The sequence below is a fragment of the Amblyomma mixtum genome, chromosome 7, assembly GCF_055824585.1.
Source record: "Amblyomma mixtum isolate Tamu chromosome 7, ASM5582458v1, whole genome shotgun sequence".
Classification (NCBI taxonomy): domain Eukaryota; kingdom Metazoa; phylum Arthropoda; class Arachnida; order Ixodida; family Ixodidae; genus Amblyomma; species Amblyomma mixtum.
Window position 1 is genome coordinate 111,994,385 of NC_143018.1, and position 23,648 is coordinate 112,018,032.

At 46.6% G+C, this 23,648-nt stretch overlaps 1 protein-coding gene across 12 annotated transcripts in view; it reads right to left on the minus strand.

The window, feature by feature from the left end:
- Cadps (calcium-dependent secretion activator 1) overlaps positions 1-23,648 on the minus strand; it is a 146,348-nt gene that overhangs the window by 10,202 nt on the left and 112,498 nt on the right. For 9 of the 12 annotated variants that reach the window (XM_089553387.1, XM_089553396.1, XM_089553395.1 and 6 more), the window contains 10 exons: positions 23,268-23,409; positions 19,031-19,048; positions 18,102-18,140; positions 14,512-14,667; positions 13,793-13,943; positions 10,732-10,806; positions 7,558-7,641; positions 7,366-7,491; positions 6,444-6,548; positions 1,601-1,746 (listed from right to left, as the gene is read on the minus strand). In XM_089553387.1, coding sequence (XP_089409513.1) covers positions 1,601-1,746; positions 6,444-6,548; positions 7,366-7,491; positions 7,558-7,641; positions 10,732-10,806; positions 13,793-13,943; positions 14,512-14,667; positions 18,102-18,140; positions 19,031-19,048; positions 23,268-23,409 — 1,042 coding nt within the window. The remainder of the gene's footprint in view (positions 1-1,600; positions 1,747-6,443; positions 6,549-7,365; positions 7,492-7,557; positions 7,642-10,731; positions 10,807-13,792; positions 13,944-14,511; positions 14,668-18,101; positions 18,141-19,030; positions 19,049-23,267; positions 23,410-23,648) is intronic. The other 3 variants (XM_089553398.1, XM_089553394.1, XM_089553399.1) reach the window with 1 other exon arrangement.

Sequence of the window (23,648 nt, forward strand, 5' to 3'; positions counted from 1 at the left end):
AATAAGGTGCGCCCGCCTCACTAGGTATAATGGGCTTTGCATGACAGTGAGAAACTGCACATGTGTCATACTGGCCTCCAGCATTCGCATGCCCGATGCACCCCCACACAAAGCTAGTTGACCGGTGCCTCCGCTTCATGTAAAGCTAGATTGGAATACTGCTCTCCTGGTCTTGTGAAAGGACACCCATGGCGGAGTCCACTTTGTAGCATGCTGCATTACATTAATTTTTTGAGCAGTGAATTAATTAGCAGAGATCCAGAAATGAACAAATTCTGGTTAAACTTTTCAAAAATGCCCAACCTCAAGAGGAGATGTGCCGGACTACATGTGCACGTAAGCACACTTCATAAATAGACTTGGCAGGCTGCATTGCTTAATTGTAAAAACTTTTCCCACATTATTCTTGAAATCAAGAGACCTCAATTCTCACAGCTAACAGAACTGAAGGACATCTAAATCTAAGCTCAATAGTACAGCGTTTCTTTCTATATGCCCGCGCAATGAAGTCCGACGCTTTGCCATCAAAAGGAAAAATATTTTTGCAACATAAAAGGCGAAAGGTAGAGAATAAGAGCCAAAATAGCAATAAAAACTCAGGGTAAGACAAAAACCAAATATTCCACAAGATGCCATGAAAACTGAATTCTGTTGGTTAACTGCACAATTAAAACATAAGATAATCAGAGCATGACAAGTCAAACGTAGCAAGAGCTGTCAAGTATTAAAGATGTTCTTAGATCAAATCCCTTTCCACTTTCAGAACTAGATCTACACACCAGCATATGGTGCGCTGTCATCTGCACACTGTGGACAAGTCCAAGAGCAGTTTGGACCCAGCCACAGAGCCATTTCATGTCTGAGCATGATGCTTCCCTGCTACACACAGCTCTACTGCACACCGCAAGGTATGAATCCACTGCTTGTGCCACTAAATGTACTGCATCAATAGAAACAAACTCCTATTCTTGCTGGTGGTGTGTAGTGGCCCCAGAATCTCAATCAGAATCTAACTCTCGGGTTTCTTTGCTACCCCTCCCACTGTAAGTTTGTAAGTGCCTTCCGCAAGATACATTTACATAAGCAGCTTGTCTCGAAGTGGCTTTTGTTGTCTAACAATCTTCTGATGCCTCACACTACAAGAGCCCTCCACGGTGGTCTTACTAACCGGGACAAGGAAATGTGTGCGAGAAGTAAGTGTGTGGGGCCCGTACAAGTTCAACCACTGATTTGATTTATGGGGGTTTAGCGTCCCAAAGCGACTCAGGCTATGAGGGACACCGTAGTGGAGGGCTCCGGAAATTTCGACCACCTGGGGTTCTTTAACGTGCACTGACATCGCACAGCACACGGGCCTCTGGAATTTCGACTCCATTGAAATTCGGCCGCCGTGGCCAGGATCGAACTTGTGTCTTTGGGGCCAGCAGCTGAGCGCCGTAACCACTGAGCCACCGTGGTGGGTAAGTTCAACCACTACACTGCACCCTCCTCTGGTTCAATTCTCTTGCAAGAGCCCATACTGGCCCCATTCCACGAACACCCAAGCCCACTTTCGAGTCCCATATGCCCTGTTCCCCCGGCAGCAGCCCCGGACACTCACTCGGAGTCGTCCTTCTCGCGGCTGTTGGCGTCCGAGACGGAGGCAGCGGCCTCTTCCAGCTGCAGCCGGCTGCACACGGTCTGGTACACCTTGGAGTTGAGTTTCTCCTCCTCAATGCCTTGCAGCTCAAAGTCCGAGTACAGCTTCTGCACATCCATCCGTCAGGCACGGGAGGGAAATAAAGGCACGTGAGCCACTCCCTCTCCTCCTGCTACGAGTTGTGTGGCACAACCACCAAGCTACTGCAGAGCACCACTGAAAGAACTAGGGGCACACATCACACACAGGAGTTTGCTTAACAAGAACAATTCAACTGCAGCACCTCGGACAATGAGAAAGCCTTGCAGTGCCACGCCTTTCCACAGCACTGAGTGACCTCGTGAGTGCTAATGTTCGATTGTGCCAGTGCAGTCATGCATTGCACTACTGCATTGCATTGCACTGCATTTGGAAAGGCAGTGTAGCAGAAAGCCAATGGGTTTCTACAAGCAGACTGTCAAACTCATAACGGGTGTGCAGGGGTATTTCTCTGTTTCAAAATTAGCATGCAACAACCAGCAAAGTTACTTGGCCGAGTAACTTTGCTGTGCGCAGGTTCAAGTCTAACTTATTGTGTTTATTGTTGTTTTGCATTGTCACACTTCTACACTTTTTACTGTATTGCCCCTCCTGCTAGGGCCAGTTTATTGGCCTGCAGTATCAATAAATAAATAAATAACTTGAACCTGTGCCACACCATTATTTCAATCACGCCTCGGAGGGTCTTCCAGCCGAGAAACAGCAAATGTTAACACTGGGTTGCCTCCCATGGCACAAGCATGCTCCGCTTTTTAAGCCCAGTACCAGAGCTTTAGAAGCATGACAGCTATGAGGACTACCTGCCAGACATGGAGCACATCTTCTTGCTAACTGTTGAACTTCTTGCTCCCTTAGCATCCTTTCGCAGGTTGAATCATACAAGTACTTAGGTGTCACAATCAGCAGCAAACTGACGTGGCAAAAACACATCACTCAACTCGTTGCTGATCTATCAAAAACATTGGGTTTTTTTTAGAAGGTCACTTTCACTGTCTCCGCAATCAATCCGTAAGCTTGCATACGAGACTTTCATTCGCACTAAACTTGGGTACGCATCAGCAATTTGGTCTCCTCACCAGGCTTACTTAATTAACACCATTGAATCCATTCAGAATCGTGCGGCATGCTTTATTACTTCAGATTACGATTTTCACCACAGCATTACCGCTATCAAGTCATCCATCGCTATCAGCCCACTAGCCCTTAGACGCAAAGTTTCTCGCTTATGTTTATTGCACAAATTATACCACAATTTTCCTAACCTACGCGAGTCCCTTCTAGTCCCTCCTGTGCGCACATCATCCCGTTTATTCAACTCCATGAGCATCCAATGTTTACACGGATCAACTAATGCCTTTAACAAATATTTTTTGCCAGCCGCTATTCAAGACTGGATTCGGTTTCCAAAATCTGTTGTCATTGAATGCGATCCAGTAAGGTTTAAAGAACGTCTGATGTGTTATCTTGCTGTATAAATTGTTTCATTTCCTTTTCGTGACTTTATTTCTCTTTATGCTTTTGTTGTGTGTGTCTGCTTTTTTTTTCCCCACCAATGTGAGTCATGTTGAATGTACTGTCCCCCCCCCCTTATGTAATACCCCCCCAGGGGCCTTTAAGGGTCAAATAAATGATGATGATGATGATGAAGTGAATGGTTGACTGCGAATACTACGAGATTTGTGCAAAGATTTTTTTCGCTCAACCTCATAAAATATTTCCCACAAGCGTTAGCCAAACTGTCTGTTTTGAGCCCAGTGCCCTTACGCAACATGAAGTTTTGGGTGCCTGTGCTAAGGCAATGTCCTGATTACCGGAGACATACAATCAAAGGCCACACTCATGTAAGTGCCAGAGATAGCATCCAACTGTATAGGCCAATAAAGTAGCTTCCGCAGACTAATACTTGAAAATTTCACAGCAAAATTCCGTTTTTGAAATGTGATGCACCACTCCTCCGGCAGGTGTTTGTTTCAAACATGGCCACTGGCGAGGCTTGCGAGACCCAGGTTGCTTTTGCTGAGCTTCTATAAAGCTCATTTTTGCACAGATAGTTCTTTGGGAGACTGTCTACCTTATGGCCAATGAGCTGCTGATGCAAAGTGCCAAGGTGGGCAACACGGATGGACAGGTGCCGGTTTTTCTTGTAAATGGGGCCTCTAAAACTGGCACATTAAAAGTGCAGCCCTTACGCGCATATATACAGCACATGCGCAGGTTTACACGGGCCCATAGCATGCATTCAGGACTGCCATGCTTTCTCCCTGCACTTCTCATGCTGCCCTCCTTTAGAGCACCTATCAATACGTGCATATGCGGGCAAAATGAAAGAGAGCGCCTCTGCATTGCCGAACTGCACTAGTCCCTCAAAAAGGCAAAGCTATATACTGATTTTTGTTGCTTTGGGTGTAATTTCAGAACCAAGTTAAGCACCAGCAAAGAATACCGGTGGATTTGTGAGCTGGACTGCAATGACCATTCAGAGCAGGCGGTGGTCTCCTTTGCTTGCAGGTTTTGGCTTCGACATCACTGGTTTCGATCAAATGGCAAGAAAAAAATTTTTCTTGTTTCGAATCAAATTTTCTCGGCATTTTAATTTGTCCTTTGCTGCCTAACAAACATCAATGCGGCCATAAAAGGAATCGCCTTTCACTGAGAACAAAAATTGTGAGACGTTGTCCTTAGCATCCTTTTAAAGAGATTGCAAAAGCTGGAAAGAACATGCTTACTACCAGTAACGAGTGTCTCAAAATGCTTAGAGTAGTGGCCCTTGTATCAACGCATGCTCGAGCTTTTGACCAGTCACGATCAGCGGTGGATAAAAAACTTGAGGGGGCACCTAAGCTCCACCTACAAGCTATACTATAGCCTTAATGGGTCCCTGCAGCTAACTCCGGTCCTGTTAGCGTATCAATCCGCAGACACAGACATTCTATGCTTTACATTCATGGATCACTGGAAGTACTCATAACCCTCCTATTATTGCACTGTTGCAGCTGTTATGCGATGCGCCACTGCAGTGGCAGGTGGTTGTCTCAAACACAGCCACCGGTAGGGATTGTGTGACCCCAGTTGCTCTTCCGAAGCAAACTCTTGCGAGCAATTGTTAACTGCTACCTGTCATGGCGGGCAGTCTGTTCACAACCAAGTTGCCAGGTGGCCACTTGCCACGGCAGGCAGGCTGTGACGGCCTCACAAAGACACGTGACATAGGTGGCAGGTCAGCCATCTGCTTTTCTCAACACACTGTTACGACCCAACTTGAGACCCGCGATGATAACGGTGGCGGATTCAACAGCGGAAATTTCGAAAGGTCGTTTGACCCCCAAGATGACCCCACCAAAAGGAATGACTAGCTGGGAAATGGTCGATGGAGCTCTTCCCACGCTCGGCTCGGTGCCAACGACCTCCCCTTCTAGAAGGACCGACGACAGGGGAAGAAAGGATGTACCTCGTCTGAGAAGACCCGGAACGAATCAGAGGAAGCCAGCGCACCTGCGGCCACGGTGCCATCATGCCACACCTGTGTTCGATGGACACGAGCTGCTAACAGTATTGTTGCACCGCAGTGCGAAAGAGCTGCAGACTTATGTCTCCTCCTCGCCAGTTCCCACGGGTGGACTCTACAACAGGTGTCTTCGTTTGCTGTGTTGTGTAGTGCCGATCTTTGTGTCGCAATGAATTGCCGCCTGTTGAAAGGACGGAGCCTTGGGCTATTTAACCTGCGCCCAAAGTGAGCACGAACGCTCTGGGCCTTGGGCAATAGGCTCATCCAGTGGCTCTGGGCCTTGGGTAACAGGCTCATCCAGTCGCTCGATGTCATGAACTCTTAATTTTTGTTTCTTTGCTCTTTTTCTTCATTATGTAAATAAGTGTCTTAAAAAAGTGCCAGTAAGCCTGCTTGTTTTCGTATCCCCAACCTTCGAAGCTTAAAGGTGCACTGAAGAGGAATCTGAACTCGTGTTTTTGCCGCGGGTACTCGATCCACACGTTCCGAGCATTCTTAGAAACTGCGACTTATTGCCCTGTGTGACAGATTTCCCTAATTAAATCGAATTAACACCCGGCTCCCGCCTTTTTTTTTTAATTCTGCCTCGTACGGTGGGCGGAGTCGACCAACGCGGGGAGTGCCTTTCAGCCAGCTCCGTGGAGGCTTTGCTTTTGCTTCATTTTGTTTTTTAGGTTTCCGCGAATAAATTCATTCGCAGATAATATAGCCGCAAAATAAACTCGCAGAAATAAAAATATGTGCGGACTATTTGCTTCTACGGACTACTACGTATTATTCCGCCGATGGCAGAGCGGCAAGCCGCCACTGGACTGGGTGAAAGGCACTCCCCGCGTTGGTCGACTCCGCCCACCGTACGAGGGAGAATTAAAAAAAAAAGGCGGGAGCCGGGCGTTAATTCGATTTAATTAGGGAAATCAGCCACACAGGGCAAAAAATGGAGGTTTCTAAGAGTGCTCGGAACGTGTAGATTGAGTTCCCGCGGCAAAAGGACGAGTTCAGATTCCTCTTCAGTGCACCTTTAAGACTGTTTCCTCATCCGGACGGGCCCCCAGAGATGCAACAACTGGCCACGCTAACCGAGATATGACAACTGGTGGCAGCGGTGGGATGCTGCTACACGAGCCATGATAACACTAAAGCCGCAAAACACTGAGGTTGCCACCGCTGAGCAGGTCCCTTAATGCTTATAGTGTTAAACAGCATTGTCCAACATGGACTGGGTGGGACAACGCCCAAGTGGAGGCGGCCCCCCCTTACCCGTGCGATGTGGAGCAGTGCGGAGAGCTGTATCGAGTGGAGTCCGTGGTCCAGTCGCTCCGACAGCCATGAGCACAGCAGGCTCATCTGGGCCGCATACCATTGCTGCAAGGAAAGGGCACGGGAATCATGGCCATGGGCAGTTAGTAGTAGCACATTGGTATTTCTCATTCTTGTTTTGTACCTGCACTGTGCGGTGTTTTCTTACCGTTGCACTTACATATATAACTGATGGGTACGCTCAGTGTGACACTTCTGCCCCAACTACCAACTGTGGCTTAGCTGCCAGGTGTAGCTGCAGGGGTAACCTGCACGGGGTAACTGCAGGGGGTAGCTGCAGGGGGTAACCTGCAGCTGCCCTGCCAGCCGTGCAGCATACATCGCAAGCAGTAAGCAGTGGTGCACAACCATCAAAGCCTTGCTGTCGCGAGTCAGTGGTGGCACCTCCTTAAGTAAACTCCGTCAGCCAAAAATAGATTTGTGTAAACTCTGCACAATGTTTTTGTTCGTTTCGGATAATACGAAGTTCCGATGATGCGAACATTTGTCACAACCCCATGAGATTTGTACGGTCGATATTCTACTATATCACAAATTCATAGTTTGCAATTTTTGTTTTTAATTTTAAAAAATTTTACTCCTGCTAACGATCTCCTTGCCCTCTACCCTATGCACCTCTCACAAAGGCCCTAACAAAATGCATGAAAAAAGATGCCTTTGCAATGTCGCCACCACCAGCCAAAAAGAGATGTCTACGATTATCCTGGCCTAGTGTCCTGGCCACTGTTTTTCCCAATTACAGCTCACAACCTGCGTGAGCTTGCAGTAATGAATGTCGCAACAACAAACACTTTCTTTTCTTTCCCCCGGTCGGCATGACTAAGCTGCGTAAAGTGTGGGGGGGGAGTCCCCCTCTGCTCACCTCGAACAGAGCGAGGACCCAGAGCTCGTCGCTGACCTTCTGGCGCAGCTGCTCCATGCTGTTGCGCACCGAGTTGACGTACTGCTGGCCCACCTCCCTGCCCGAGCTGGACATGCCCTGCCGGTACTGCACATACGCACAGCAACAGGGCACAGTCAACAACACCACACGGGGGGGGGGGAGAAGACCCACCGTGAGGGAGAGAATGGGCGCCAACAGACTGCCTTCGTCGTATCGGGACAGCTTGCCCAGGGTCACCTCCAACATGCTGGTCAACTGCACAGAACAGGCATGGTGTGTACTACTAGTTCACACTGCGTAACGCGCCAACCGGGGTATAACACTTTGTCCACAGTGTGCTCTCAATCAGGTGATCCTGCCATCCTATACGTTTTTCCCAAGCCAGCTCTAAACATCTGCCACATGACGCGCAGTGTGCAATGGTGGGGGATCACATTGTCACGCTTCAGCGGTGACACACTCGCACAACTCCCAAATACACGGACTCCAGGCCAACAACCTTTATTGCACTTCTCCCATCTTCCCGCCGCTCCGCTCCGCCTCATGATGATGATGACTTGGCGACCCACTAGCGCCCTCTCGGGACATCACCCGGAACTAGACCCTCCACCGCCACACTGTCCTAACAACACATAGGTTTCAAGCTGCAGACCCCAGCTCAGGTTCTCACTGCAATACGTTCTTCTTTTAGCACTACAGATGCACCTAATTTGCAGTGCCCTCACCATGTACCCATAATAAACACTGTTTTGGAACTTTCCGTGGTGTGTATTGCCCTCAAGGCTGCCACAAGAAGTAACCAAATATGACAGTTCTACCGTATTTACATGATTGTAAGTTGACTCGAATGTAAATCGACCACCCATATATCATATGTCGGCAAAAAAAAAAGAAGGGCCTGCATGTAGGCACAATCCGAAATGAAAATGTATCAATCACTGGACTACTAGTACACACTTACACCATCACCCTCCCTAGCAGTGCCGTCGTCATTGCTGCTGCGGTCCTACAGCACATCGTTCTAATGTCGTCATCTCACAAAATCCTGCGCTTTGCAAACAACCGCACCACACCGCGTGGAACAGCTGGAAATTTTGCCTCGCTTGAGCCGCCACCCCTGCTTGAATCACTCGTTACGAGATGTCCAACTTACAGCCCGGCACGCAGTTGTTCGTTTCTTCGGCGCAAAGAATGACAGCCATCCTGAATGTAGCCGTGAATGAGCATGGGACACTTTCCGAACCCAAAACACAAATGACAATTGATGAAGCACTACATTAAAAACAGTGATGTGATTGGCTGAAGCCATTTTGGAGCAGCTTTTTGGAGCAGCCAAAAGCGAATTTTGGAGCAGGGAAACAAGCTTTTGGAGCAGCTCAAGGCTCACTGCCAAGTGAAAAAATTGACTTTGCGAGAAGTAAAATAGTAAAACAAGGAGGAAACCTTTGGGAACAAAAAGGTGCTGTTCAATAGGATGTTAGGAGCATTTCGATGCGAGCAAAATGCAAAAACACCCGTGTACTCAGATTTAGGTGAATATTAAAGAACCCCAGGTGGTCCAATTCTGGAGTCCCCCACTACGGCGTGCCTGATAATCAGATCGTGGTTTTGACAATAATTTAATTAAATTAGAGGCAATTGTGAAACATCATATGTTGGCCCAAATAACTAATTTTAGAACTTCAGTGTCATGTAATCTTTTATGCGACCAAGTATAGATCAGCCCTGTGTTATAGCCGCCAAGCCCCTATAGGACAGCAGTTAACAATGGACAACAAGGAATTCACTGGAACTTTTATTTAAAATGACTAGAATGCAGATCACAAGCTTACAGAAAAACAATGAAAAAACACAATCAACGTTTCGAACTGAATAATAATTATGTACACGACAGCGCAACTTTTCGGCTTCTTGGCCTATCAAAAAGCAGTGGACCTATTCTGTGCCTTTTTTCTGTGAGCAACATCATTCAGTCTTGAACTGCAAAATACTGCCTAGTTGGCTGCCTTAGGTGACATTTTGTCAACAGCAGCTGAAAGCCTTGTTTTCCCTTCAGCAAGCAAGGCCTGCCCACTTGTTGTGCTGCAGCCTTCCAAGCACGTCATTGTCCGGTAGTTCGACTTGCCCTACACGCGAAGTGTGCAGTGGCGATGAAGATCGATGTCGACGTGAGGATTGATGTCACTCGCAATTGTGGGGCGCATGGACGTTTCAACCTCGAGATATTAGTTTCGCTTTCGGAATGTGAAAATACGCGTTTGGCGCAGAATAACAAAAATGTAGCAGGATGTAGCAGGTTTTGCCTTTTGGCGCACATCGGCGCAATTGGCGCAGCTATCACATCACTGTAAAAACTGTTAAAGCGTGGCGGGCAGTTGTCAAATGAGTCAAACAGAGCCAAAGAGAAACTACGCCCGAGTGGCGTCAGCTCTTCCATCAGCTACCGACACTCCCCGGAAGCGCTGCTGCTCCCAAGTGGCGGTGCCGCTGCGATTGGAACAGACGCCCTTCCATCAACTATCGACACTCCCTTGAACACAAAGTGTGCTGTTCAAAGTAAAAAAGAAAAAAGAAAAATCCTTTTGAACAAGCACACCAAATAGCCGAATGCTACCGGACAGAGTCGTAGAGCAAACATAAAATTGCATTTTTTGCAGTGGGTAGCACTAACCTTGACGAACGACTTGGGACAGGGACAGAGAGACAATGAACAGAACGAGCGCTACCCACTCCAAAAAAATGTTATACCAACTAGCCCCAGTCGTCAGTTTATAAAACTGTAACCAAGCTGTAGCATCCCTGATATCTCGTTTGTTACGAGTCAGTGTACAAGGGCAGCACTAAAGGAGGAAGCGGAGTTGCAGGATGGAAAAAGTTTTGTTAATACCAGTGAAATTAAAATTGCGTGATAGTGCTTGGTGTCAAATCCTACCTGCTGTGACATGAAATAAGTAGTCAATAATTCAGATACAAGACTGCAGAACAAAAAAGGTGGGTTTCAATGCAAGAAACAAACAGGGTCATAATTGAGATGGGGCCTTGCTTTTCGACTCAACTAAACGAATGAAATGTTAAGGAGCTGAGTCCAGAAAACAAGCCTAGCAAGTAGCGATCTTAGCTTTCGATGAGGTTCGATCACAAGTCTCTGCTTACCCTGAAGAAATTCTGCTTCTCCGCAACAAGCGCACATACCAAAACATAACAATGGATAGCCAACTGCAGAAGGCGGTGAGAGCAAATGCTCGCACTGCTCAATAACGGCAGGTGCACTGATGCCAGCCAAGTGTTTCTCACACAACAAACACGGAAGGCAGCAGCAGCAATATCAAGCCCAAGCTCGCTCACCTTGGCAATGAGTCCTGTCTGCATTTCCTGCAGCGTCCCATCCACAAGGCCATCAATTTTGCTGTGGTACTGGTGCTGCACAGGAGACGGTTAACACGCCTTGACGTATATCCGCGTGCTAACCAACACTGGCGTACAGCTAATGCACCACTGCTATGAACAAAAACCAAAATGCACAACATGAGAACACACTTCATGCGCCTGTGATGTGGCCTCAACAGTTGTGCGTCACCCGCGAACTTTCAAATGAAAACCCGAATCATGCAATTTTTCCGTTCCTGTATGCAAAGAGGTGAAGAAAAATAAGCTACATACTGGTACACACAAATGGTTACCATCTCAGTTTATGCCAGCAGTGCTTCTGTAATCACTGCTAACGCTTTACTGTGCCATGGTTCAGTGAGCTAAACATGGCAGCCCATTCCACCAAATGATCTAAGCAAGCATCTCAGCCAGAGCACACCATAAAGGATAGATAGATAGATAGATAGATAGATAGATCTTTATTTCAGACAACAAGGTCTCGGATACAGGGGCAAAAGGCAGATGCACTCTGCCTGACGGGGCCCAAGCACCCGACACAATGCTCAGAACAAGCGGCAAAAGAAGCTTCATACACTCTCATTACAAAAAACAACACATAATTATACAAGGTAAAAAAAAGTAGGACCCGCGGATGCACTATGTAGGGAAGGAATATGCAATGCTGCAGCACATTAGGCTGCGCACTAACCTGCTTGCACAAAATCGAGATTCTCAGAGTATGCACGGCTTAACATCATCATCATCATCAGCCTGACTACGCCCACTGCAGGGCAGAGGCCTCTCCCACGTCTCTCCAATTGACCCTGCGCTTTGCCAGCTGCGGCCACCGTATCCCCGCAAGCTTCTCAATCTCATCCGCCCACCTGACTTCCTGTCGCCCCCTGCTACGCTTGCCTTCTCTTGGAATCCCCTCCGTTACCCTGTTATCTTGCATTCGCATTACAAGGCATCGCAAGACAAGCCCACTGGCTCCTGGAATGCCGAATTATGCAGGTGCAAAATGTGCGCAGCTCCCACTTGGAGCAGGCAAGGAGTAGCCGTTATGCCTCGTATTCATAAGGCGCTGCACAATTAAGAAAAAAAGCTGGCTCGATGCTCTGAAGCTGAGTCACACTTTTTGCACTCAACAAGTTGTTAAGAGTCTTGCAGAATCAGCGACACCAAAGTGACATAACCACAGGAGTAAAGCAAGAAGGCTTTCAGTGAATAATGCATGGCCTACGAAATTCCACTGAGCTGCAGCAAACCAGGGGATGCACTGTCGTGGCCCACACATTGTCAAAAATGCATCCAACTATACTTTGTGTCAACTTGTTCTGGCAATGAAGCAGAAGCCATGGAGCCAATATACACCCTCTCTTCTTATGGAGCAGAATATAGTCCCCGTTTGCAGTTATCAGTTTAGTCTGAAGACATGGCATACTGTCAACAGTCAATATTTAAGCTACATTTCTAATGAAACTGCCAACTTTTAACGTCGAGAGTATAAAGGAAAAAAACAGTTTTCTTGATTACAACAAATTTGCTAGGCGTGTCTAGTTAAAAGAAGCTTCCACAGATGGCGTCAGCTGCCCCACCAATGGTGTAAAGGTACTGTGCAGAGAACAACACATCAGGTGGTCAGGCACACTGCCATGTGGCCAAACAATTTGGTAGAATGACGCAATTACGGACACTCGGACTCTGTAGCCTTTCCTTCACTGCCAAGAAAAGTTGTCGCTGAGTACAGAGGGGGCAGTAAGGTCCGTCTGTTAGGTGCTGCTTGTCCTGTGCACTGCTGCCACTTGAAAGCAATAATGTACACACAACACAACAAATTGTAGAACCTCAATAAATCCCCACATCTGACTGCATGAGATCAGCTTCCACTGCATCTCAAAAGAAGGGAGAGAGACGGGCATTTTATGCTTATGTCCCTGATATATCTGTATGCATTGGACCAGGGCTCTTAAATCATACCACTTGCAAAATTTTACTTCAAAAGGTGACTAGTTTCAATAGCAACTTTCCGGGCGTTTACGGATGGAGGCCCCATCTGGAAGCGGCAAATAAAAGCTGTTGCCATATGCCGGCATTGTATTCTGTGAAGCGTGTATTTTTTTTCCTTTTTTTATCTCTTAATTTATCGTTCTGTTATATCTATGGGTTTCTGTTAATGTACTACTACCACTGACTTGCTGCCAGGCGACTGTGTCTCTATCAACGATCTCGAAGTTTGCAACATGAACACAGTTAACGCTATTGACCGCGAGTGGCGCGGCAATCTGTAAACACCCGAATTTTGACCACCTCGGACCGCCGCTCTATGACATATGAACTCTATGGGAAGTTTCGCAACTGGTAATACCAAAGGGCTCTGGCCTTAGACCACCTTCCTATTTACAAACTGCTCTTCATGAAAAGCACTGGAAGTTCAGTGTTTTTGTGCATCTTTTATCTGTATCCTTCATCTACCCTTATGATGTCATTTTCGTGCATGCTGGAACCAACATTTCCAATTTGCTACCTCAGCACATTTAATTATGCATCCTTTTAATCTCCTCCTGTCATACTATCATGTGAGGCTGCAGTATGTGAAAACAAATAAAAACATGCATGCTCCAGGTACCAGTGCCCAATGACCTTTTGCTACTGAGAATGACACAGAAAAGCTCTGGACCTTTGGTTGCTTCTAGCTGGCATGTCTTTTTCAATCAGCATCAGCAGCTTTTTCATCTATAAATTGTCCTTCCGCTGCACTCATTTCACCGCGATTCTCTGCTTTTCTGTGCACGTGTTTGTGCTATCTCCTGTGCGGTGGTTATCATGGTTTAGTTCAATGCGCATTGCTGAGGTATCATGCCACAAAGGAAGAAGCTTTTCATTAATTAAGAAATGCTAAACAACATGCGATGCACAGTTGCAACAATGCTAGACAGCTGCCCATTTGGGCACACCAAGACCCTCGCCACAGCAACATGCCGTCAGCGTAAATTCGCTGCGGCCCAGAGGCCGACCGAGTGAGTGGGGGACTGACCACGTCGGCTCCATCCACGGTGCAGAGCTTGAGTGACTGGATGCGTGCCTCCAGTACCACGTTGATCATGGCGCACATCTCCGAGGGCACAATGTAGTCGGTCGTGTTCCACTTGCTTTTCCTCTGCAACTGCTGGAATGCCTGCAGCGTCCTGCGTGTGGCCCCCCACCCGGTCAGCCACGGTCTCCCTCCCATCCAGTCAGTCACACACACACACTGGCACTCTGGCTGACGAGGCATGTCAAAGCCAGCTACAACTGGACAAAACCAGCTGTGACTGGCAGCAAAGTCAGTGAAATCAGGACTGTCAGACCCACAGAGTGAAAACCTCACCTTGTCAATAGGTAGCCTTTACACTTTCACCACAGAATACCTATAGTACACACATGTACATGGACACACAAACACATGCACGAACAAAAAGTAAAATACATCAAAATTTTGGTACAGGCTAATCGGTGGATCATCTAAAGTAAAGTATATGCAGCGCAAAAAACGGACAGCAGAGAAGACACAAACATACGCTTTCCTTAAGTAAAACGCAGTTAAAGCAGGTTTCTGAACACTCACTACAAGATATCAGTTACACTGAAAACTGCGCTCACTGTTTCACTGAACACTGTGCATGTCACCAGTGACCTAACCACCAATGCGATACCAGAACGTTGACCTGTCTAGCTCCCCATCCACCAAAGTCGTGCAGTGCAGCTCCTCCTCACCTAGTGACACAAGACTCGACCATGTCGCAGGCCATGAGCTTGAGCCTCTGCTCGAGGTGCTTGGCGAACACCTCGTCTGGCCAGTGCAAGTCTCGGATGAAACACTGCAGGGCGTCCAGCTTCCAGAACAGCTCCTCGGACGATGGACAGCCATTTCTGCACAGCGCGGACACACATACGCAGTCAGGGGACAAAGAGTTCTTTCTGGGGGAGCTCCAGTCAGCTACTGCTAACCACAACTCACACAGCAAATAACTCACAGATCACAGCTCGTGGCAATACTCCGAGCAGAGGATAGGGAGGCAGCGATACAGCTATATATCCCAAACTTTTTTTCATTTTTTTACAACAGTGTGCATCACAACATGGCTTCTATGCAAAGCGAGCTGGTAAGTTTCAAGGATTTCGCACCTCGATTTTCATTACTGGCTTTCTGGAATTTCTGCAGAGTAACCATCATGCAGGAATCCACGCAAGAGCCCATGATGCTCTTTCAGCCATAGCTAGCACCACAGCACATGACGGAGTTTCAAATGTACAGTTTCACATTACACCCAAGTTGTGTTGCATTGCATAGCAAAATGCTGTGAACAAATGTGTGCATGATTTCTTATTGCTTTGAAGAGGTAGAGGAACCAAACATTTTGTTGCGTTTTTTTTTTCCCCTTCAAATGATACGTATCAGTAACCGTGGATTTCCATCCGCAATTAGCCTGTGAAATGTAGAAGAACTGTTTCTTCATTCGCTGGCATTCCCAACTCCTCGGGCAGGCTAGCATGAGTTGGAGCAAACTCAAATGACAATCCAGCAATGATATTGCAATTTCTTTGCGCCTCCCATGATTGCATCTTCGCTTGTGACGTCATCAGCCACCGTTTGGCTGCTGAAACCATAAACTAAACTGGAGTGCTTAACCTTACCAGACATAATTTTCACAAAGCCAAAGAGAGAGTAAAAGGACAGCTTTATATTACAAATGTTAGCCCAATACACTAGTACGCTAGTGTGGTAATGAACCCTTCAACCTCTGACCTTAAGAAAAGCTAACCCGGAATCACAATTCCAGGTTTGTGTTTAATAACCATAATTTCTACACCAGTACTAAACTTGGTTATAAAACTCTAGAATGCAACACATTAGCCTTCAAAATTATAACTATTACCCATTTGCTTTGGTTTGTCCAGAAGAATGTGTACATTTCACTTCTGATAAAAAATGCGATCACGAGTTGAAAGTTGGTGAAGCATGCTGCTGCACTAATGTCTTTGCAATAAATTTTTTAATGCACACTCCCAAAGAATACAACAGGCTTTTGAAGACAATTATTCAATGTACTCGTTCCCATTTTCAGCCCTTCTTACTGTCAAATGTAATGTGGCTGCATATCAACCCATTTCTTTCTTCCTGGCCAGCAATACGCTTGTAGAGACAAAGCGCTCTTCACTTTTACTGAGCACCATTATTATACGGTGGCACCTGTGCTTCTGTAGTTGTCACACCTTTTTCTTTCTGTTCACCTTTTTCTTTTTCTTTCTGTGCTCATGTTTGTCACGTGCTTTATGTTCAAGCTACCTCATTCTGGTCATTCTGTTGTTGAACTCTAATGTTACCCTGCCATATTGCCATTGTGGTGCTGCAGGTATTCGTATAAATAAATAAGCACATGGGAGAAGAAATTCCATCAAAAACTAATTAGTACATGCTGGCAAATTCCACAAAGTCAATGCTTACTAATGCATCTTGCACATAATTCCAAAGAACACAACCAAAAGCAGGGCAAATTGTGTGCTCACTAGCATAAATGAAACACCCAACCGCTTTTGTTTAAGTGTAGCGAGAAATTTGACCTGACATGAGACCAAGCAGCGCACAAAGCAACACTGCCTGGCTCAATACACGATCAGCTGAAGAGGCAATGATGATTGTTCAGTTGAAGATACAGCAGAATCTCGATGATTTGATCAAGGCTGATGCGAACTGATATAATTTCCTAGCCGAAGTACACTGCATACAATTTCCAGAACTCAGGATGTTCCAAACACACTCCTGTGCCACCATGAATGATTTGAACATGCGATCCGTGACCGCACTCTTGAGGAAAAAGTGCAGCCCGCACAGCTGTCCACGTGAACAGCCATCCACGAGCAAATTGTGCAGCCCAGATGTTCTCCACGAATTCCCAATCCTCCTATGCGTTGTGCCATATGATTTGGCCCTTGAGCTGGCTGTGTGACCCACGAGGGATGTACGCTCATGTGCGCATGTGTTAAGTAAAACCCGCGCACATGTGCACTGCTTTTATTCGTTAGGACTGATGCTTGGGCGAGTTGGTATGCCATGTTCAAGAAGGACAGGCGCTGTCTTCTACAGTGCCTGCCTGTGTGTATCTTCTTCCAGCCCTTGTCTATTTCGCGCTGTTCTACAGCACCTGTCTGCGTGTACCTTCTTCTAGTCCTTGTCTATTTCGCGCTGTTCTTCTTGAACATAGCTTTTACTCGGGCACAAACCCGCATTATGTGGGTAACTCGTACACATGGACCTACAAACCCTTGCATGTAGGGAGCACCATGCATTTGACAGCTCCTCTCATGACATCTGCAAAGATGTGTTGGGCCACAAGACAGATTGAATGAGACCCAACAACCTCTCCTACAGTGCACAGTATTAATTGCTCAGCGAAGAAAAAACAGAAAAAAAAGTGACACTGGGCACAGCTCGACACCGCCTACCCAGGCAGGATTAGCCACAGCAACAGGGTGAGACATTGACAACTGATGAAAGTGAACTGCAAAGCCACACCATGGGAACTTAGGTGATGCAATGCAGGGCTCCGATTAGACCTCCACTGCTTTTACACAACATGAAATCTGTACACAGAGGTGCTCTCGTATTTTACTACTGCTGACACATGGCTGTTGCCTTTTAACCGAGCCTTGCAAGTGCACCAACCAAGGCCACAACCCCATGCACAGCATGCAAGCAAACAAGTCATTGCAGTGAGAACGGGCGTGGATTGTCAAACTTAAAAAGTTACTCATGGCAAGCTAATTAAAGAGTTCAAAACAGGCATAATTTGTGCCTGTCACACTAACTATAATGCGCTAAAAAATGAGGCTACAGGCCATGAAATGATGAGCCTACTGGCCACTAATCATGCAAGGAATTAACGAACTCACCAGTCCTGACACTGCCAAAGCTTCTTATTTCCTTGCGAGGTTAAAAACAAAAGTACTTTCGTCCCCCCCCCCCCCCCCCCCCCCAAAAAAAAAAAGCAGCCAATAGGCATCCTGAAGGCTTAAGAATTTTGATAGGGTGAAGTGTGTAGCAAAATGCAACTGAGATGTTGCGCCCAAACGCTGAAGTGAAAACAGAATTTTCCAGTTTCACAAAGCAGCGCAACTCACCCATCCCCGATTTGGCCATGGGCCCCCGGAAAGGTGTGCACGGCGACGCGACAGTTGCATCGTGCCCGATGCACATAGCGCTGTCGGCGAGAGACATCGCAGTATTTGATGCAGTAAAGCAGGTAGGTGCAACCCCAGCGCACACAGTGCAAATCTGCCTTCACCTCCCCAGTTAGGCTACTTACGGTTGTGTCTGAGCGGCACCCTCTGAGCCAGATTTATCTCTAAAAGGTAAGAAAATGAAGGGTACAGCTGTCAGCATTACATACGAAGCAACAACACTGCTGGCGCAGTTGATTCTGCATTGACCGCCTGTTATGTTGAGCACAGAAAGCTTGGCGATGGTGCAAAAAGTAGCCTCCACCATTTGAGCGTATAGCAAGTTCAGACAGCTCAAAGAGCTGTCTATGGCTTAGGCTAAATGCTGAATACTAATAGCAAAATAAAAGAACATCTGCGATGGCAAAATCAGCAACACTAATGACGGCTACAGCGCACAAGAGAGCTGTGTTACAGAATCGGGGGGTACTTCTGTATGAAGCGTCTAGGAGGTAACGTCTGTCATAAGTTTAATTGAAGTAAAAAAAAAAAATATACGCAAAGACAATGTCAAAAGATGAAGCTACACACAAGATAGACCAAGAAATTCCTTGAATTCCAGGCATCATTATCACTTTGAGCAGCGCACTCAGTTAGCTTGATCCAAGAAAACCTGACGAACAAGGACCTGGTACTTCAGTTGCTAACTTACGGAAACAGCAACACGAGCAATGTGAATCAACGACGGTGGCTCGTGAAAGCTGGCAGTCACAGCACGGCACATTTGATATGCCTAACGATGCGGATTAATACGAGCATGGTATAAAAAACCTCCAAATGTGCATGTTCTAAGCTATGTTTGCTTTGCACGGTGCAATCACCGGTCCCACAGTAGAAGTTCTACAATGACAAGCTACTTTTCATAAAATCTCCAAGTGGGTATTTGAAAAAAAAAAAATACTTTTCAAGGTTGGCGGAGAAACAGAGAAGTCAGCTGTAGCATCGAATGTGCACAAAAAAATAACAGAGGATGTTTCAAAATAAAAGCATGCGTTTTTCAGCACACAAGACTCACATTTGGTTAGACGAAGCGCTGCAAGGCAAAATGCAACTGAATGTAAGCACATGCGGTCAGTCAAACAAAACAAGCAAAACATATTAAGCTACAAAGGCTGTGCATAGAAGTAGGGGCAGCGGCATGCTCGACATAACGTGCCCACTAAATGATATGGAATTAAATTTCCTCGAGCATTTAACCAGCAGTGGCCTGTATGAAAGAATAGCCTGGCTGCCTCCATGAAGCAGTTACGAGCAAACCTTAGTACCATAAGCTACTCGCACTACTACACTACCAGCTGTTTTGTTCAAAGTTGTTGGCTTCTGAAAAACTAATGTCACTGCCAAGGCAAAGCTTAAGCAAAGTCATACCTGATGCATACAAGCAGCGAGCACGACCGCCATTTTTTGGGCGGAAGCGCGAGACTAGGGCCGGAACCAGCATGCCTAATCACCTTGATAACACCTACCCCTTCTCGAGACACGCGAACACATAAATCGAAAGGCTCAGCACCAGCCAAACAGCCACGAAGGAGATAACGATGACATAAAATAACAGTAGCAATGGCCACACCACATCCTTCCCTTAGGAAATGAAGAGTCACAATTCGCAATATACCGTACGTTGACAAGTGTAAGTCGACCTTTTTTTTGGCCAGCGAGGGGTGCGAGTTGGGGTGGTTGATGTATAAGCGCCAATGTACGGTATATCTTGCACGTTATACACCCTTTGTAGAGTTCTTTTAGGACCTTCTTTTTTTGAAGCCTTAATTTAAAGAAAAAAAGTGTTCAAATTTTCCGAGTAAATACGGTATATACTGAAAGTAAAAACTTGACTCTAGAATCATTTTTAAAAGCCATTTCACCTTCTCATATGCGGCACGTTGCTTATCAGAAACAAATTATCTGTTTCCCATCTTAATCTTTCCCATGAACTTTCAGTCTCACCGAAATCAGCACATAAGCAGAGGATATAGTGTCAGAGCCAGATTGCAGGCTATATTCCCCTCGGCAGGTGGCTACACCTGTTCCTTTTCAATTCGCACGCTAAAGATACTGTCAATAATATTGCAACTGCAGCCTCACATATCCTGCACTGATGATTCATGCCCTTTTTCCCAGAAATGCTTGAGAGGCGGTGGAATGATACGCATTGCACTAAACGCCTTACACACATGACTGTTCAAAAAAAAAAAATGATCACGCAGTTAACACAGTGAATTTTTTCAGAGTAGTCGCATGCATGCGAAGCATATCTGAAAGAGCAATTCGTCCATCTTCAGTGCCCGAGGGGAACGCTCAGCACACCCTACAGAAATTCATGTGGCTAGAGCTGTACGACCGCTGTGGTGTTTTATATGCCTTTCTGTTAGCATTCCTTTGGGACTGCATCATGCCTCCAAAGCCCCAAGTGTACAGCGTCGGTTTTCAGCGTCGCTTCATGCGGCAAGTCATCTAGCCTCATGTTCTATTAGACTGGCTAGTTTCCAAAGCACCACAACTTGCATGCGTTACAACACAATGTCTACGAGTAACACATTGTCTACGATTGCCCTCTGTTATTTCTGAGCTGTGGTCATTTGGTGGACGGCTGCCAGGCATGCGATTCACCGTCAACGCCACCAAGTTCTTGCTTCCATTGCACTGCACCCACTCACCAAAATAGCACTGGCAGAACTAAGTGCAGAGTGGTGCCAACTGATGAATAAATGTGGTCTACATGTTGCATGTTCAACCTGCATGCTAGTTCTGTCCAGGTGATTCCTATGCATATGGCATGATACATATTTAGGGTTGTTCGTTTTCGGGTTTTATATTTTTTCAAATTCGGGGGGTAAAAATCGGGCGTTATTTTTCGGCTTGATAATAAGGGAGAAATCGGGTTTTTTGGAGAAAATCTCCGAAATTCGGGTTTTATCGGGTTAAATTTCCAAACTAATAATTTATTCCATTTGCTCTAACCGGTGAGTAACATTAGGGCTATATTTTGGGCTGCTTTCAAGAAAGTATTGCAAAATTTGGCGTTTCTTTGGTAATTAATTATTACTTGCAGTGCGAGGCAACGGTCAGTTTTGAGAAAAGAAACATTTTATTCACGAGGGCTGGTCATCGACCTTCTGCACGTCCTTATTAACATACATAATCATCTGCATGCGCAACATGTCGGTTTCCATCCGAGACCTGTCTGGTCTCTGCAGGTACCTTAGCTGAGGGAACATTCGCTCAACATCACAGCCGCCATTAGCTAGGCACAACAATGACAACACTGCATTTGCTAGCCTTGCGGAACGCACAGTTGCGTCGTTCCAATAGTCCATCACTTAAACACCTTCATTTGTGGGGCTTGCTTCCAGCAAGTAGCGGTTCAACTCCTCGTGAAGCGAGCCTACATCGTCCATCACGGAAATAAAGAGAGGTCGGTAGTCATCAAACGACTGACTCAGCAGCCGCTTCTAGAACGGATCGAGTACGGCTGCCAGTTTCCACAATGTCAACTGGTTTTCTTCTTTGTCTGAGACTGGAGGCACAGCAATTCCGTGGGCACAATTGTTTCAGAAATCGGGAAAAATCGGGTTTTACCCGATATCTTAGAAACACGTTCGGGGTGCAAAAATCGGGTAAAATCGGGTTTTACCCGAAAACGAATAACCCTATACATATTCAGCATCTTGATAGCATAAGTTGACTTGAGTGCGATATGAGGTGTCCACAAAGATTTGCCCGAGTTATTCCCAGCATGGCCATGCAAAGGGTTAAAGGGACCATGCAAAGAATTAAAAGCCACTTGTAAATGTTAGAAGTGATGCTCAGAAGCATTGACACCAAGTATGAGTCTTCGGAACTGAGCCGACAATTTATGAATTTTTAAAAATCCCGCTTTTTAAAATTCGCGGGCTGTTTGGTGTCTTCGTAGGGAGCCATTTTGAAACCAAAATCGGGAAAGCAGACGTCACTAGTCCCATGACATCGGCAGGCCACCACACGCTGTCATTTGCTCGAGCCGCGGCAGCTACAACGTCACGGGCACACTTCCGGTAGCGGAGAAAATCGTCTGCTCAAGCCGCCGCGCGACCCCCTCAGGCAAGCGCGAGCCAGGGCATTGCCTTCGCGCATATGTTTTCAGTTTACCTCTGCCGCCTCTTTCTGTCGCGAGTTCGGCAGCCAAGAAAGCGCAGAGACCGGAGAGACGCTGCCGACGCACGCTGCTCCTCGGGAGTGCGACAACCGGAAGTCGCAAACCGAACGTCAGCGAATGACGTATTCATGGGCGAAGCCCAGTCCTGGAGCTGTTTTCTTTATTTTTTTATGGTGCCCCGCGCGTACGAGTTGAGGGGGGAGAGGAGGAACGTGATTTTCAATTGTCTATAACTTTGTTGTTATTGATGCTAGCTCAAAAATTCTTGCGCTGGGGTGACGAGTGATGGATTGCCTATCTTTACGTAATCTCCATTAATTTATTGCATAGTCCCTTTAATGTCTGCCTGTAGGCTGTCTGCCTTTGTTTATAAGGCAAAAGTCTTCAATGGCTCATACTCGAGGGCCATGACTCTGTCCGTCCGTCCGACATCTGAAGTCAAAATTGTAGCTAGTCATTACTACTTGCAAGTCATGACTAACTAGTCATTAACAAGTCATGACTAGTTAGTAATTAACAAATGACTAGTTAGTCATAAACTAATTAGTCATGACTAACTAGTAGTTAACCAGTCATGACTAGCTAGTCATGATTGGTTAGCCATTAACCAGTCATGACTAGTTAGCCATTAACCAATCATGACTAGTTAGTCATGAATTATTCATGCCTAACTGTTTATCAACTAGTCGTGACTAGTTAGTCATTAACCAATGATGACTAGTTAGTCATTAACCAATCATGATTAGTTAGCCATGGGTCATGACCAATTAGTCCTGGCTAGCCAATCCAAGTCGCCCCATAGCCGCCTCATGTGTGCCTATGGCCCTCGTCTTGTTGGTGGCAAGACTTTCGCCTCGCACACTTTAGATCGCCAAAAGGCCCCCTGAATTTTTCCTTGAGAGTAGCACCAACAGCGTCTTGGCACAACTTGCACTGTGCACGAATACTCCCCATGTTCATGCATTACAACAGCAGATGCGATGTCCAACAGTCCATGACAGAATCACCATGAGCAGCCAGCTTCCTCTCGTGTGGCCGACAACGCAGGCCAAGCGCACCCGAAACGACCCCCCCCCCCCCCCCCATGACTCACACCAGCAACACAGCGTGTTCTCCTCACCCTTTGATCTCCCAGTGCTCCTTCTCAAATCCCTTGTGCAGTGACTGGGCAATGGAGGACTCCATGAGGTCCACGTAGCGGACAACCTGTGGCGCAAACGTGTCGCGCAGGTGCTGGTGGAAGCGGCCTCCGCACAGGTTTTCTGCAACAGAGAGAAGAAAGCAAGCCTTGCATGAGGAACTGCACAGCTCAGGGGCCACCCTGAGTCACTCCCAAGGAACACGCCCCGGTCAGGTACCTAGGCACCCAAGGATCCCCCTTGCTTCCTAGCAGATATGTGCTTTTTCATGAGAGCAAACATCGATGCACAGCTTTGGAGGAGCTTTGCCTGCTGGCTCTGTTGTCAAGCATGAACAACTAATATCTACCAAGTTCCTTCCG